This window comes from Mercenaria mercenaria, chromosome 7 (assembly GCF_021730395.1).
Source record: "Mercenaria mercenaria strain notata chromosome 7, MADL_Memer_1, whole genome shotgun sequence".
Classification (NCBI taxonomy): Eukaryota; Metazoa; Mollusca; class Bivalvia; order Venerida; family Veneridae; genus Mercenaria; species Mercenaria mercenaria.
Window position 1 is genome coordinate 34,895,772 of NC_069367.1, and position 14,786 is coordinate 34,910,557.

At 37.0% G+C, this 14,786-nt stretch overlaps 1 protein-coding gene across 2 annotated transcripts in view; it reads left to right on the forward strand.

The window, feature by feature from the left end:
* The window catches only part of LOC123554431 (diacylglycerol kinase delta-like), a 110,776-nt gene that overhangs the window by 60,770 nt on the left and 35,220 nt on the right, over positions 1–14,786 (forward strand). For both annotated transcript variants that reach the window (XM_045344574.2, XM_053548094.1), the window contains 9 exons: positions 488–545; positions 1,364–1,458; positions 2,525–2,612; positions 4,512–4,583; positions 4,770–5,147; positions 6,025–6,112; positions 7,644–7,838; positions 9,901–10,074; positions 13,660–13,780. In XM_045344574.2, coding sequence (XP_045200509.2) covers positions 488–545; positions 1,364–1,458; positions 2,525–2,612; positions 4,512–4,583; positions 4,770–5,147; positions 6,025–6,112; positions 7,644–7,838; positions 9,901–10,074; positions 13,660–13,780 — 1,269 coding nt within the window. The remainder of the gene's footprint in view (positions 1–487; positions 546–1,363; positions 1,459–2,524; positions 2,613–4,511; positions 4,584–4,769; positions 5,148–6,024; positions 6,113–7,643; positions 7,839–9,900; positions 10,075–13,659; positions 13,781–14,786) is intronic.

Consider the following 14,786-nt stretch of genomic DNA (forward strand, 5'->3'; position numbering starts at 1 on the left):
ATAAGTTCAAGGAGAAGCTGATTTATTGCGATGTAAAAACAAACGGTGATTTTAACACAAAATGATATCACACTATGTCTTCTTTGTTCATTAGAAAACCACATCTTCTTAGAATTATACCAAGATTGTATAAAGGTCTCTTTTGCTAAGCAGTTAAGAATGTTGACTTTTAATCAGATGCCGGTCACTGCTTTGTGTTCAAGTTGTGCACGATGCTCAAGTGTATGCTCCCATGTGAGAAATTGAACCTGTTGACTTGCTGAATGTTAGGCTCTGCAGGGGTGCCAGCCTTTGTCTGCTATAGATAATGCATGGAGTGCCGCATTAAAACCTGGAAAGTTTCATTACTGATGAGAATTTAAAACTAAATAAAACCAAGAATTTCCTAGGGTAGCTAGTCGAGTGGTATAAGGTCTTTGGAGTAGCATGTTGTTATGTTAGGGATAAAGTTGAAATTAGTGGAAAATTGTGTTGTTGAACATTTTAGATGGAGTATATGGACTTACGAAGGCTACATGCCACCTCCAAGAAAACTTTCGCAACAGGTATGATGATAAACTAACTTTCTCATGTTCTTCCTCTTCATGTAAAATCTCAGACCTATTTTATTACATATTTATAGGGGCCCTCTGTGGCCGAGTGGTTAGAGTCGTTGACTTCAAACCATTTGCCCCTCATCGATGTGGGTTCGAAACCTCATTTGAGGCGTAGAATTCTTCACGTGAGGAAGCCATCCAGCTGGCTTACGGAAGGTCGGTGGTTCTACCCAGGTGCCCGCTCGTGATGAAACTGTGCACGGAGGGGCACCTGGGGTCTTCCTCCACCATTAAAGCTGGAAAGTCGCCATATGACCTAAAATTGTGTCGGTGCGACGTTAAACCCAACAAAATAAATAAATAAATACTTTTTATAAACTGTGTTGAGAGTATGAAGGGTCTTTCATGGTGAAGTAAAGTTTGCTTTTGACTTCAAATGAATCAATAATTTTACAAATGCATTTTATTTATTTATTCAGTTTTTTTTCTGTAGACAGGCTAGGACAGGCTGATTGTTTTGTATATGAAGAAAGCAATAATGTCCTTCCTTTACATTTAAGCCTTTTGTTGAGTGAAGATATTGTTTGTTCCTTTTGGAAAGTAGAAATTAAGTAACATTATTTCGGGACTTGTCTGCAAGTTTTTTTTGTTCTTTAATTTGGTTATTCTCAAGAAAAAATGCCAAAATGTCAGTTTTATTTTATACATTTGTAGTTAATTTTGATCTGTGAATAAATCATACGCTGACCACTTTCTCCAATCCAAGTATGGTCTTTACAAACAGGTTTGCCTGTAAAGCAAATAAATTGTCTGTGCCAATATTTCAGTTTGACCCTATTTCGCAGTATGAAGATTCAGTGGCCAATCACCTGTCAAAGATTCTACACTCTGAAGATCATTCCACAGTTATATCCTCAGCAAAGTAAGTGTTGTTTCATTAACTACCAAGTAGTTTTGCTAGTCCATTGTTTGACTTGGCTAACTTAACAAATTGAAAAGTATTTTGCTCTGAGCATTGAGTGAATATTGTATTTCTTCATTTTTAGCACACATGAACACAAAGTGCATGGGGTGAGCTATTCTGATCACTCACCACTTATTCCACTGTCCATCCACACTTTCATCAGATGACATCTCCTCCGAAATTACTAGTCAGAGTTGCACCACACTTGATCAGTAGCATCCTTGCATGGTTCTCTATGAAGTTTGTTCAAATGTTTGAGCTTGTTTTCACATTGAAAATAATTTTCTCATGTGTATTTTATTTATAAAATACAATTGAATCTCTTGTCAGTATTTTGTTGCTTTCAAGGAACTTGGAAAACAAAGAGCTTCTGACTACCAACCAGGGAGGTGGTGTGAGCTTAACCTCACTGCAGCTTGATAAAAGATTTAAAGGCCTTTAACCTGCCTTAACAGTACCTGCCTTAACAGTACCTGCCTTTACAGTAAACCTGATTATTAAGGAAGGCTTGTTCTAACAATCCTAATGACAGAAAGAGTGTAACAGAAAGTTTTTAAGAAGATCAGAAGAGCTAGAGAAATTTATTTTAAGTCGAGGGGGCTTCAGCGGCCAAGTGGTTATGGTCGATCACTTCAAATAACTTGCCCGTCAACAGTGTTTCTTTGAGCCTTGCTCAGGGCATAAAATTTTTCATGTGAGGAAGCCATCTAGTTTGCAGACCAAAGGTCAGTGGTTCTACCTAGGTGCCTGCTTGTGATGAATTAATGCATGGAGGGGCATCCATGCTTGGGGCATTAAATTCTTCATGTGAGGTAACTACCAAGCTGATTTACATAAGGTCAGAGGTGTCTACTCAGATGCCCATTTGTGATGAATTAATGCATAAATTGGCACCTGCAGCCTTCTTGCACAATCAGAAGCTTGAAAGTCGCCATATGACGTATAATCGTGTAAGTATGATGTTAAACCCCAAAACAGCATCAGAATGCTGATAGTAACTGCTTTTTTCTCTACTGTTTGACAGGGTTTTATGTGAAACAGTGAAAGATTTTGTGGCTAAAGTAGGGAAAGCACACAGCGAAAAAAGTGATGACAGTGATATAGCTGATAAGGTAAGAGCAGAAAAACACAACACTTACCTCCCTTTAGCAATCAAAAAATAGGATAGAATTCCTAGAAGCATTTAACATAGACCATACGAACAGTTTTTGAGGCAGTCAACCCTAGATTACTTCAAACATTATTTGGACTAGTACAGGTATAGGTATAGTTTATGCACAGATGTGAGAACAAGAAGTCACTAACAGGCTTTTGCAGTGGACTTTTATTAAAAAACTAGAGGTTTAGCTCATTCTGAGTGGATGAGTTTGGCCATGGTCCGTGATATTTTCCTCATATACTGCTAGATGGTGAATTATGATTATGTAATTATGTCTCCCCCAGGAGACATATTGTTTTTGCCCTGTCCGTCCGTCCGTCCGTCCTTCCGTCCGTCCGTCCAACCGTCCGTACGTCACACTTCATTTCCGAGCAATAACTGGAGAACCATTTGACCTAGAACCTTCAAACTTCATAGGGTTGTAGGGCTGCTGGAGTTGACGACCCCTATTGTTTTTGGGGTCACTCCGTCAAAGGTCAAGGTCACAGGGGCCTGAACATTGAAAACCATTTCCGATCAATAACTAGAGAACCACTTGACCCAGAATGTTGAAACTTCACAGGATGATTGGTCATAAAGAGTAGATGACCCCTATTGATTTTGGGGTCACTCCATCAAAGGTCAAGGTCACAGGGGCCTGAACATGGAAAACCATTTCCGATCAATAGCTAGAGAACCACTTGACCCAGAATGTTGAAACTTCATAGGATGATTGGTCATAAAGAGTAGATGACCCCTATTGATTTTGGGGTCACTCCATCAAAGGTCAAGGTCACAGGGGCCTGAACATGGAAAACCATTTCCGATCAATAACTAGAGAACCACTTGACCCAGAATGTTGAAACTTCATAGGATGATTGTACATGCAAAGTAGATGACCCCTATCGATTTTGGGGTCACTCCATTAAAGGTCAAGTTCACGGGGGCCTGACCATTGAAAACCATTTCCGGTCAGTAACTTGAGAACCGCTTGACCCAGAATGTTGAAACTTGATAGGATGATTGGTCATGCAGAGTAGATGACCCCTAACGATTTTGGGGTCACTCTGTGAAAGGTCAAGGTCACAGGGGCCTGAACATTGAAAACCATTTCTGGTCAGTAACTTGAGAACCACTTGACCCAGAATGATGAAACTTCATAGGATGATTGGTCATGCAGAGTAGATGACCCCTGTTGTTTTTGGGGTCACTCCGTTAAAGGTCAAGGTCACAGGGGCCTGAACATTGATAACCAGTTCCTATCAATAACTTGAGAACCACTTGACCCAGAATGTTGAAACTTCGTAGGATGATTGAACATGCAGAGTAGATGACCCCTGTTGATTTGGGGTCAGTCTATTAAAGGTCAAGGTCACAGTGGCCTGTTCATGTAAAATCATTTTTTGGAAATAACTTGAGAACCACTTGACCTACAATGTTGAAACTTAATAGGATGATTGGACATGCAGAGTAGATGACCCCTATTGATTTTGAGGTCACTTGATCAAAGGTCAAGGTCACAGAAGCCTGAGCAGTGACTTGAGAACCACTAGGCCAAGAGTGTTGAAATTTAGCGAGATGACTGGACATGCCAAGTAGATAATCCCTATTGCAGCCAACCATCAGTGTCTCTTTGACTTTCGCTCCTGACCCCTTTTGACTTCTTGCCTATAGGACTTTGCATTGGGGGAGACATGCGCTTTTTTACAAAAGCATTTTCTAGTTTATGAATTGATAAATATTAAAATAACTTAGCACAGACACTCACCATAACAAAATGACACATTAGTCCAATACTGTTTGTAATTGAAACCCAGGTTTATACTGTTAGTCTCAATGCATTGTGGTTTACAATGTTGCATTATGATTTCAGTGTGCCATACTTAACGAGAAATTGGAAAGTTTGCTCAAAACATTGAAGGAAGAGGCTCAAGCATCATCACAGGTAGATAGATTTTTTGTCTTTTTGCATTAGCAAAAGCTTGAAAAGTCACCATTTGACCAACATTGTGTTGGCATGACTCTGAAACATACAAAAACAAAAATTAATTTAGTATTTATTTGAATGATACTACTTGTAAAGGGAATCCTAATATGTTTTGATTACGCAAAAAGAATATTTGTATTTCAGCTGGACAGTGATGAGGCAGTTGTGCATAATGATCCAGAAAGCATTACATCTGACCCCGGGTTGACCCCTGACAACCACGTTACCAATGACAACATAGACATCGACAGTGACAACATTAATCCTCCGTTCCCCATGGACAACAGATTAACTGATAATGATAATAGAAATTCTTACGTTGCCATGGATACGAATAACACTTCTGTTTCCAAGGGCAACAGAACTAGTGCTAGTATAGACATTAGAAATGTGAATAATGGTAAGGAGGGCAGATACCATGACAACCGCGAGGTAACATTTGAAAGTAGGGAGGGAACAAGAATGAGCAAGGATCGAGTGAGAGTTCAAGGTCCATTGGCTTCCAGTATGAAACCCAAACCAGTATGTATAAACAGTATTGAAATCCAGTTACATTTAATATTCATTTTGATAGTTTTTTGAGAGGAAATTTTAACAGAAATCCATAACTGTTTAATTTACAAATTTTAAAACGTTCTGGTTTTTAGTATCAAGTTATTAACTGTTAAAACTAGGTATGTGCCTACTACATGAAATAATTGATGAAACAAAAAATGAATAATGGTGAAGTGCTTTACAAAAATATTTTGTCAATATTTACATTTCATTAAGCGTAACTTCCTATGGTTGTGTTTTATTTATAAAGCCTTTTAATACATTATTTAATTTCTGACAGAGTTTTTAAACTGTTTTTATATGATGTTAATACATAGAGGATAGGCGCGAGTGAAAATGTGAAAATTTTGTTACTTCGAAGGGAGATATATTCCATATTCACTCAAAACAAACAAATTTTCTTTTTATTTTATGCTTAATTATGTTGATATGTGCATTTTGCAACAAATTGTAATCTCAGTGCGGGAAACAGGCACGCGTAAACAGACATGACGTCAGACGTGTTGTGATGTTGTAAAGACAACACAACATAAAGTTCCATTTTATTTTATTTTTTGCTGCACAACATTATGAAATTCTCATAAAGTAAAATAATTTGAATCGAGAAATATACTATAAAGGACAAAGTGCGACTACAAGTTTCATCCTGTTTTAAGCAAATAATTAAAGATTTATACACAATGTACAAGTAGACCGGCAGCTATATCTCTCACAGTGTGAAAATATAGATTTCATATTTTCAGAGTGTGAGTGATGAGATATAAAATTTTACTGATAGAATACAGTATTTCATTAGTTAGCATAAGATATATATTTTTATTCATGTCACTTTCTATTTCTTCAGACAATATTTAAACCTCGAGATGCACTCATGTCAAGGGCAAACAGTCTCAAGAAGGCAATCAGACAGATTATAGAGCATACTGAGCGAGGTAAACCATTTTGTCTTTGGGATTTAACCCTGATCCTGCTGGACACGATTGATTCTGCCTTTGCAACAAGTGTAGATCATGATCAGCCTGCACATCCATGCAGTCTGACCATGATCTGCTTTGTTTTCCATTCAGTCAGTATCTTTTATGGTAAGCACCCATTTTAACAGTTAATGGTACTGTCCAAACTGAAAGATGGACAAGTTCATTATAGAAATTTAGGCCTAAAAATAAAAATTCTTTGTTTCCGGTAACATGCTAAAAAAAAATTAGGGTAGGTAGGTCGGAATTTTTTTTTTTTTTTGAAATTTCTTTTATTAAGGGAGACTTCGGAAATTATTTTTTTGTCAAAAAATGATTACAAATAAGGGGGTTATGCCTTTAGAGCATCAGTAAGTTGATTTCTAACATCGCTGGCCATGTTTAAAGCATAAAAAGTGCAGTTTTGCATCTTTTTGTTAAAAAGTTGAAAAAAGTATTCTCCAAGGCCATAAAAACATTTAGGGTCGGGCCAAAAATTAAGGGTAGGTCGGGATACCAGAAACAAACAATTTTTTTTTTTACGCCTTAGCAGGTTAATGGTTACTTTTGAACTACAGCTAGTCTGGCTGACTCCAGTTTATCTTATCCATATGATTATTTTGCTTTGTATACACAAACTTATGTCCTTGGCACAGAGATAAGGGGGCCTCTGTAGTCATTTGGTTAAGGTCACTGACTTGAGAGTCCATCTTCTGTGCACTGATATGGGTTTGAACCATGCTTGGAGTGTAGGGTTCTTTTTGTGAAGGAGCCATCTAACTAACTTACATAAGGTTGGTGGTTCTACCCAGGTGCCTGCCCTCGCCTGAAACAATGCCTAAAGGGGCACCTGTGGTCTTCCTGTACCAACTACAGCCGGAAATTCATTATATGGCTGAAATTATGTTGATGTGGCTCTAAACACAACAACAACAACAACAACAACAAAAGAAAAATTAACCAAGGTAAGCCAAGACATACAGATACACCATGTTGAAAGGGAGCTGAATGTGACAATAAGAATTTCTGGAAAAGGTACCCAGTCCTAACCTGTATTGCATTGTATTAAGTGTTTTTTTGTTGTTGTTTTTTTTTTTTTTTGCATAGTGGAACTTAAGCATACACACACACTCAACAGAACATATGGAACATATTTTTTCTTATCCATTAAGTGTCAGATAATTAACTAAACAGAAAAAGTCGAGATAGAAGATTGAATCTATTGCCTGAAAAGTAAAAATTCTCTCCAGGCTGTCCATCTGTTTAGGCCTGGGATTTTTCAGGACTGGTCCTGATTTCAGGCTTTTGACTGCCAGAATTTTCCTATATGACTCTATTGAAAATGGGGATTTCAGGCTTGAGAATGTACATGTAGATTTTCAGGATTTTGATTTCTGACTGAATCCCAGGCCTGTAGACTTTGTGTCTCTGTAACATTTTATGTCTATTTTCTAAATGACCTTTAGGGCTAATTCTTTTTGAACAAGCTTGATTTACTTTCTACTTTCAGCTGTGGATGAACAAAATGCGCAGACAGCAGAACAAAGTCGGCTTCTTCGTGGTTCTGGAAGCTCTATAGATCTTGTAGAGCCTTTCAAGCAATGTGGTCTGCAGGCAGGCAGCCCAAACTCGCGCTCAGCACCTAGTTTCTCAGTTTTTACTTCCGAGGCTCAGAAATCTCCAGAAATTGAGATAAAGAAGTTTGGTATGTGGCAGTAACTTTTCGTTTTAACACAGCACTTATAGTAATGTCTAGCAATTTTTCTATAGTATTTTTTTTTATCTCTTTCTATTAGTTAACCTTGATGAAAAAAAATCAGAGCAGTATAATATGATGTACCTGTAGATTGGATATTGTTCCTATGGACAGTATGACTGGATTTGATTCTCATCAGCCTTGTTAGAATTCTGGTGACTCGATAAACAGTATACTGTAAAATCATTAAGGTTCATGAAGGATTAATTTTCATGGATTTCTTGGTTGAGTCAGTGTCAGATGAATAAGTAAAATTTCCATCAACAAATTCAGATGTCTGTGAAATAGCCATTTTTGCCCAAATGACGAAATTCACAAATTTTATGATTAAATTGTACTGCAAAGAACAGGTGAACATTAATGGATGTTAGCAAAAATAAAGCTACTGCGAATGTTATCAAGTCTACTTTAATAATTTCACTGCTTGCATATAGCAGTACAGTTAAAGGTTACAAAAATATGCTCAGATAAACTTGCATATAATAGTACAGTTAAAGGTTACAAAAATATGCTCTGATAAACTTGCATATAGTAGTACAGTTAAAGGTTACAAAAATATGCTCTGATAAACTTGCATATAGCAGTACAGTTAAAGGTTACAAAAATATGCTCTGATAAACTTGAAATTTTTATATGCACTTCAGATTCTGGTAAGTAATTTTTCCTTTTTCCTTTTTCCTACTTTAAAGTATGATGCAGAAAACAAATAGCACTAATCTGATCTTGCAGTAATTTCACACATTCGTTGGATGGGACAAGGTCTTAGTTTGATGTTGTATGCTTATTGCATTTACACATTTGTTGCATCAGTTTAGTTTAAAGACACTTGCTGCAGTTTCTTGTATGAGAGATGGGGCTAAAATTTCCCAATAATAAAATGTGCTCAAACTGTATATGAACACAGTTTCATGTTAGAAACAGAAAATTGCAAAAAACAATCTTAGGTCACTGTGCTTGTTTAGGAATTATCTGCCCTTAAAACTGGATTTTTCCTCAAATTTGCATATTCAAGGGCAGATAACTCCTGAACAAGCATAGTGATCTTCGATTTTTTCATAATTCTGTTTCTAACATGACATGTATATTCATGCATAAAGTTTGAACAGACTTTATTTTTGGGAAATTTTTTACCCTAAACTGCCGCATGTGTCCTTAAGTGCCTGCAAAGCTCGCAGCCTTGAACCTGTTTGATCTGCTCAGATAGTGAGTAATTAGTCTGGAGCTGGTATACCAGAAATGGAGTCAGGATAAGGTATCCAAAAACCACATTTTATAAGCCCATAATACTGTAAAAGCAGAAATTTTCGCAAGGGTTTAATTTTCGCTATTTTCTCAAGGCCCTACATCTCGCGAAAATAAATTCTCCCGAAAATAATTCATATTCAAGTATGATAACATTTTTACAATTTCTCGAATGATAGCCCTCGCGAACATACTCAAATTCTCAAAATTTTGACCCAATGATATGTGCTTTACAGTATATACTTATCTGGATTCAAGAAGTTTTTCAGAGAGTATATCCTCTCGGCGACCATTCGAATCTAGATATTAATCACAAGTTATTTAGTCTTCGGCTTTAATTCTTGTGGTTAAGTTGTCACATACTTGTGGAGAACACCTTAGTACTGGCATTAGTCCTAGGTACAACAAAAGATTACCTGAACAATGTATATATAACAAAAGCTCACTTGAGCATCTGTGGCTTGAGCACTGGGAATCTCTTTAACAAAGTCATTTAGTTCTGCACCATATTCTTTTCATTACCTATATTTGGATAATTTGAAACCTTGGATTACTTCATTATTTTGCTCATCTTCATGCACTACTCAATATTTTGTCATATTACTTTAAATACTGTTGAAAAGTTTCTTTAAAATAAATGTACATGACTGACACAATATGATATTGTATTAGTAAGTCTGTAAGTATTAGTAACACTGTCTTTTATCTGTTCACAAGCACTATGCTTTATGTGTTGAATGTTGTGCTTTATTTCTACACGCTGTTTCAGATGGTTCACAATCACCGACAGTTTGTAGTTCACGTCGCATCAGCAGCATGTCAACGTTCAACAAATCTGCTAGCGTAGGTTCTAATCTCGACTACAAGCCACCGACGAAAGAAAACATTCCACGACACAGTGGTCTCCCTTCATTTCCATTTGCAAATTATCCTATATTACCTAGTATGTATATTTCTTTGTACGATCTGATACCATTGAAGTATTTAATTGGTCTTGATCTGACAGGCAGCTGATTGACTCACAATCACTGATTTGTCTTTTTGGGTATGAGCCTTGCTTGGGTTATCATATGAAGAAGCTGCTCAGGCGGTTTGCTCAGGTTTCATAAATCTAATCGAGGTGCATGCCTGTGCCTGAAATCATTCCCAGATGCAGCAGACATCTCTCTCTACCATTAACCTTAAGTCTTGCTGGTGGCAAGTGATTCTGCCTTTGCGACCAGTGCAGACCAAGATCAGCCTGCACATCTGCACTGTTCGCTGTTCTCTATTCAGTAAATTTTCAGTGAACACCCCTTCAACTAATAAATCGTATTGCCCAAATTGAATGATGGACCAGTTCATTTTTAGCTCGACTATACGAAGTATAAGGAGAGCTATCCTACTCGCCCCGGCGTCGGCGTCGGCGTCTTTCCGCGTCCCCATCTTGGTTAAAGTTTTGGTGCACTTTCTCTTTTTTCAACTTATCTCTGTAATTACTTGATGGATTTGATTCAAACTTGAAATACTTATTCCTCATCATCATCCACATCATCTGACATAAGGGCCATAACTCTGGCACCAATATTTCATGAATTATCCCCCCTTTTCACTTAGATTTTCAGGTTAAAGTTTTGATGCACTTTCACTCTATCTCTGTTATTACTGAATGGATTTGATTCAAATTTAAAATAGTTGTTCAACATCATCACCCACATCATATGACACAAGGTGCATAACTCTGGCACCATTTTTTCATGAATTATGCCCCTTTTTACTTAGAATTTCAGGTTAAAGTTTTGGTGAACTTTCACTCTACCTCTGTGATTACAGAATGGATTTGATTCAAACTTAAAATAGTTGTTCAGCATCATCACCCACATCATATGACACAAGGTGCATAACTCTGGCACCAATTTTTCATGAATTATTTCCCCTTTTTACTTAAAATTTTAGGTTAAATTTTTTATGCACTTTCACTCTGTCTCTGTTATTACTGAATGGATTTGATTCAAAGTTAAAATAGTTGTTCAGCATCATCACCCACACCATATGACACAAGGTGCATAACTCTGGCACCAATTTTTCATTAATTATTCCCCCTTTTTACTTAGAATTTTAGGTTAAAGTTTTGATGCACTTTCACTCTGTCTGTTATTACTGAATGGATATGATTCAAACTTAAAATAGTTGTTCAGCATCATCACCCACACTATATGACATAAGCTGCATAACTCTGGCACCAGTATTTAATGAATTATGCCCCTTTTTGCTTAGGATATACTTATATAGTGTTTTGATACATTTTATCTTTACCTCTCTTATTACTTTAAGTTGAATTTTTTACATAGACTCAGGCTATAATGTGCAATATCTTCATCCACAATTGGAGTCATTAAACACACCAGTGACAGCTCTAGTTTCCTCAGATGTGCCCAGTTTCACTATCCAGCATCGAAATAGTCGAGCGCGCTGTCTCCTGTGACAGCTCTTGTAGAAATTTAGCAGGCTAAGGGTTAATTTAAAGCTGCAAAGTCACCATAGGACCTGAGCTATGTCAGGGTGACTTCACAACCAAACAAGAGCTGTCGGAGGACAGCAATGCTTAACTAATCAACAGCCTTGTCACTGAATGAATATGAAATGTCAAAAAAGAGCATTTTGTAAAAATGCAAAACAGAGTTATGGAATTTGTGCACTGCATATCAGCACAGTGAACAAGTGTATTAAGTTTCAGTCCATTCCTGTAAGTGGTTACTCAGATAGCAGCTTACATACTTAACCTAATTGGGATGCCAATGCCGACGAATTGGCCAGTCCAACAGCTCTATCTATTCTCTGAATATTTGGATTAAGTTCTTTTTTATTTTTGAATTGGTTACCAAGTGGCAAGAAAACATCCATACCAGAAGAAAACTTAAATCTCCATTTTTTGTAACTCAAATATTTTTAGCGGAAACCTGCATGAGCTTTGTTCTAGCTTTCTAAGAACTGTATTTGTTGATTTTATTCTGCAGGTGTTTAAAGATTCTTTCTTGAAATCAGAAAAAGAACAAAAAGCAGATCGGTAAATAACTGTCTGATCCACCTTTTCGGTAACAAGGCTTTTCCTTGATTTGTTTGTATATATAAGACTGTATATTATAAATTATTCTTAAGAACTCTGAACCCGGCTGCTTAGCTCAGTAGGGAGAGCGCAGATCTGCGGATCGCGGGGTTGTGATCCCTGGGCGGGACGTATGTTCTCCATGATAATTTGATATAGACATTGTGTCTGCTATCATTAGTCATCCACCTCTGATTCTTGTGGGGAAGTTGGCAGTTACTTGCAGAGAACTGGTTTGTACTGGTACATAATCCAGGAACACTGTTCAGGTTAACTGCCCGCTGTTACATAACTGAAATACTGTTGAAAAATGGCGTTTAACCCAAAACAAAAAAAAAAACAGAAAATAAATAAAGGAACTCTTAAGGTTGTAATAGGAACATTTTAAATTTTCAAATTACTGTTATCTGTTTTGAAAAAAGAATTTTGATGGTAGTGTTTCTCATTGTAAATTTCAGCCATTTTTAAAATTTAAAGTTTTAAAAAATACTATCTTGACTCTATTTGTGTATGGATTGTTATAAAACTTCAGGGATATATAAAAGCACGTTTACCTGCAAAAAGTTGTAAAATTTCAAAAAAAATTTATTTTTTTTTCTCAAAATTGTTTTTTTTTTTTACAATGGAACAATACATTTTTGCCACCTGGATCTTGTAGAATAAAGCTTCAATTTTATTCTACAAGATCCAGATATATTATTAATCCAGTTTAAACATGAATGAAAGACTTTGGCATGCTAAGAGGAATGATTTGAAAGAATGTTTTGGTTTACTGGCAAGATTGACCCTTATCAAGCTGGACACGAATGATTCTGCCTTTGCGACCAGTGCAGATCATGATCAGCCTGCACATCCATGCAGTCTGATCATGACCTGCACTGTTTGCCATTCAGTCAGTATCTTTTTGGTATGCACCCCTTTTAACAGTTAATGGTACTGTCCAAATCGAAAAATGGACAAGTTCATTATAGAAATTTAGCAGGGTAAGGGTTGAGCATTTCATTAACAGGGAATTTTAGGTGGTAGCTTCGTTAAAGATGCACGATGGCTTACTTTTTCATGAAAGTTGTTCTGATAATGCAGCTATACAGTATGTTGAAGGGTTGATAGCTTAAGGTCCTGACTCGAGTTATTTGAATTATGTATTTTCATACTTTATCCATTGATTCTATTTAGTTTTGTTTTTTTTTCATTCAGAAAATCTCTTGTGCCCAAAATATAAGGGGGAGGGAGTAGGGGGGAGACTTAGATTTGACATTTTTCGTACCTCTGGCAGTCCGTCCATCTTTGATTTAGTAAAAAATGTGAATAAAGGGCATACAAGTTTGTATCGCATGTATCTCAAAAAGTATTTGACCTTAATGATTCCCCTGTGGATGGAAGGGAAAAATAGGAAGGGTTTTCATGTATCTAATGAAGATGTACGTATTTTTTTTTTTGCAGGTTTAAGCAGCTCTATAGCAGGGAAACTTGCAGGAGGGAGTTTTATCAGTAAAGTACTACTGGCCAATGCTGATGCACTGTGTGCTGCAGCCTCACCACTTCTTGAAGAAGAAATTCCATTGTAAGTTTGGCAGTTTGATATATTGATTTCTTATAACACAACAGAGCCTGCTTTTATGCAACATGAAAGGCTGTGTGATTTAGTCAACAGACTGAATGACCTCTGTGTTGATCGTCTATGGTAAAAATTATTCTAGTAATTATGTCTCCCACCACACAGTGGTGTGGGAGACATATTGATTTACTCCTGTCTGTGTGTGTGTCTGTGTGTGTGTGTGTGTGTGTGTGTGTCAGTCTGTCTGTCAAAAATCTTGTCCACACTTAAGTCGAACATTTCTCATCCGATCTTCACCAAACTTGAACAAAATTTGTTTGCCAATAAGTCCTCGGCCAAGTTCGATAGCTAGCCAGATCGGCCCAGGCACTTCAGAATTATGGCCCTTGAACATAATTACCAATAGGCTGGTTGCTCCAACATGTGAATTACCAATAGGCCACTTACTCCAACACGTAAACAGTAAAGACAGACTTACTATTCAGATGATTAGGCAGTTGTGGGAGACATGCGCTTTTCTCAAAAGCACCTCTAGTTATAATATAATAATAAACTCATTATTTAGTGAAGTCAACACACAAAGAGTAAATAATACAAAATGATATGCAAACTTACTTTCAGTGTGGCTGCCATTAAACAGTTATACAAGTATTCATGCAAACATGAAAATTTTCCTTAAAGTATGTGGATAATTAAAATTTAAGTGGGTTCATATACATTTCCCATTCACTCATCCAACAGACGCTATTCTGATCAGAAATAGCCATTTATTATGCCCCCCTTCAAAGAAGGAGGGGTATTTTGTTTTGCTGATGTCAGTCGGTTGGACTGTCTGTTTGTCGGTCGGTCGGTCAATAGACCAATCGGTTTCCGGATGATAACTCAAGAACGCTTGGGCCTAGGATAATGAAAGTTGATAGGGAGTTCGGTCATGACCAGCAGATGACCCCTATTGATTTTGAGATCAGTAGGTCAAAGGTCAAGGTCACAATGACAAGGAACAGTTAAACGG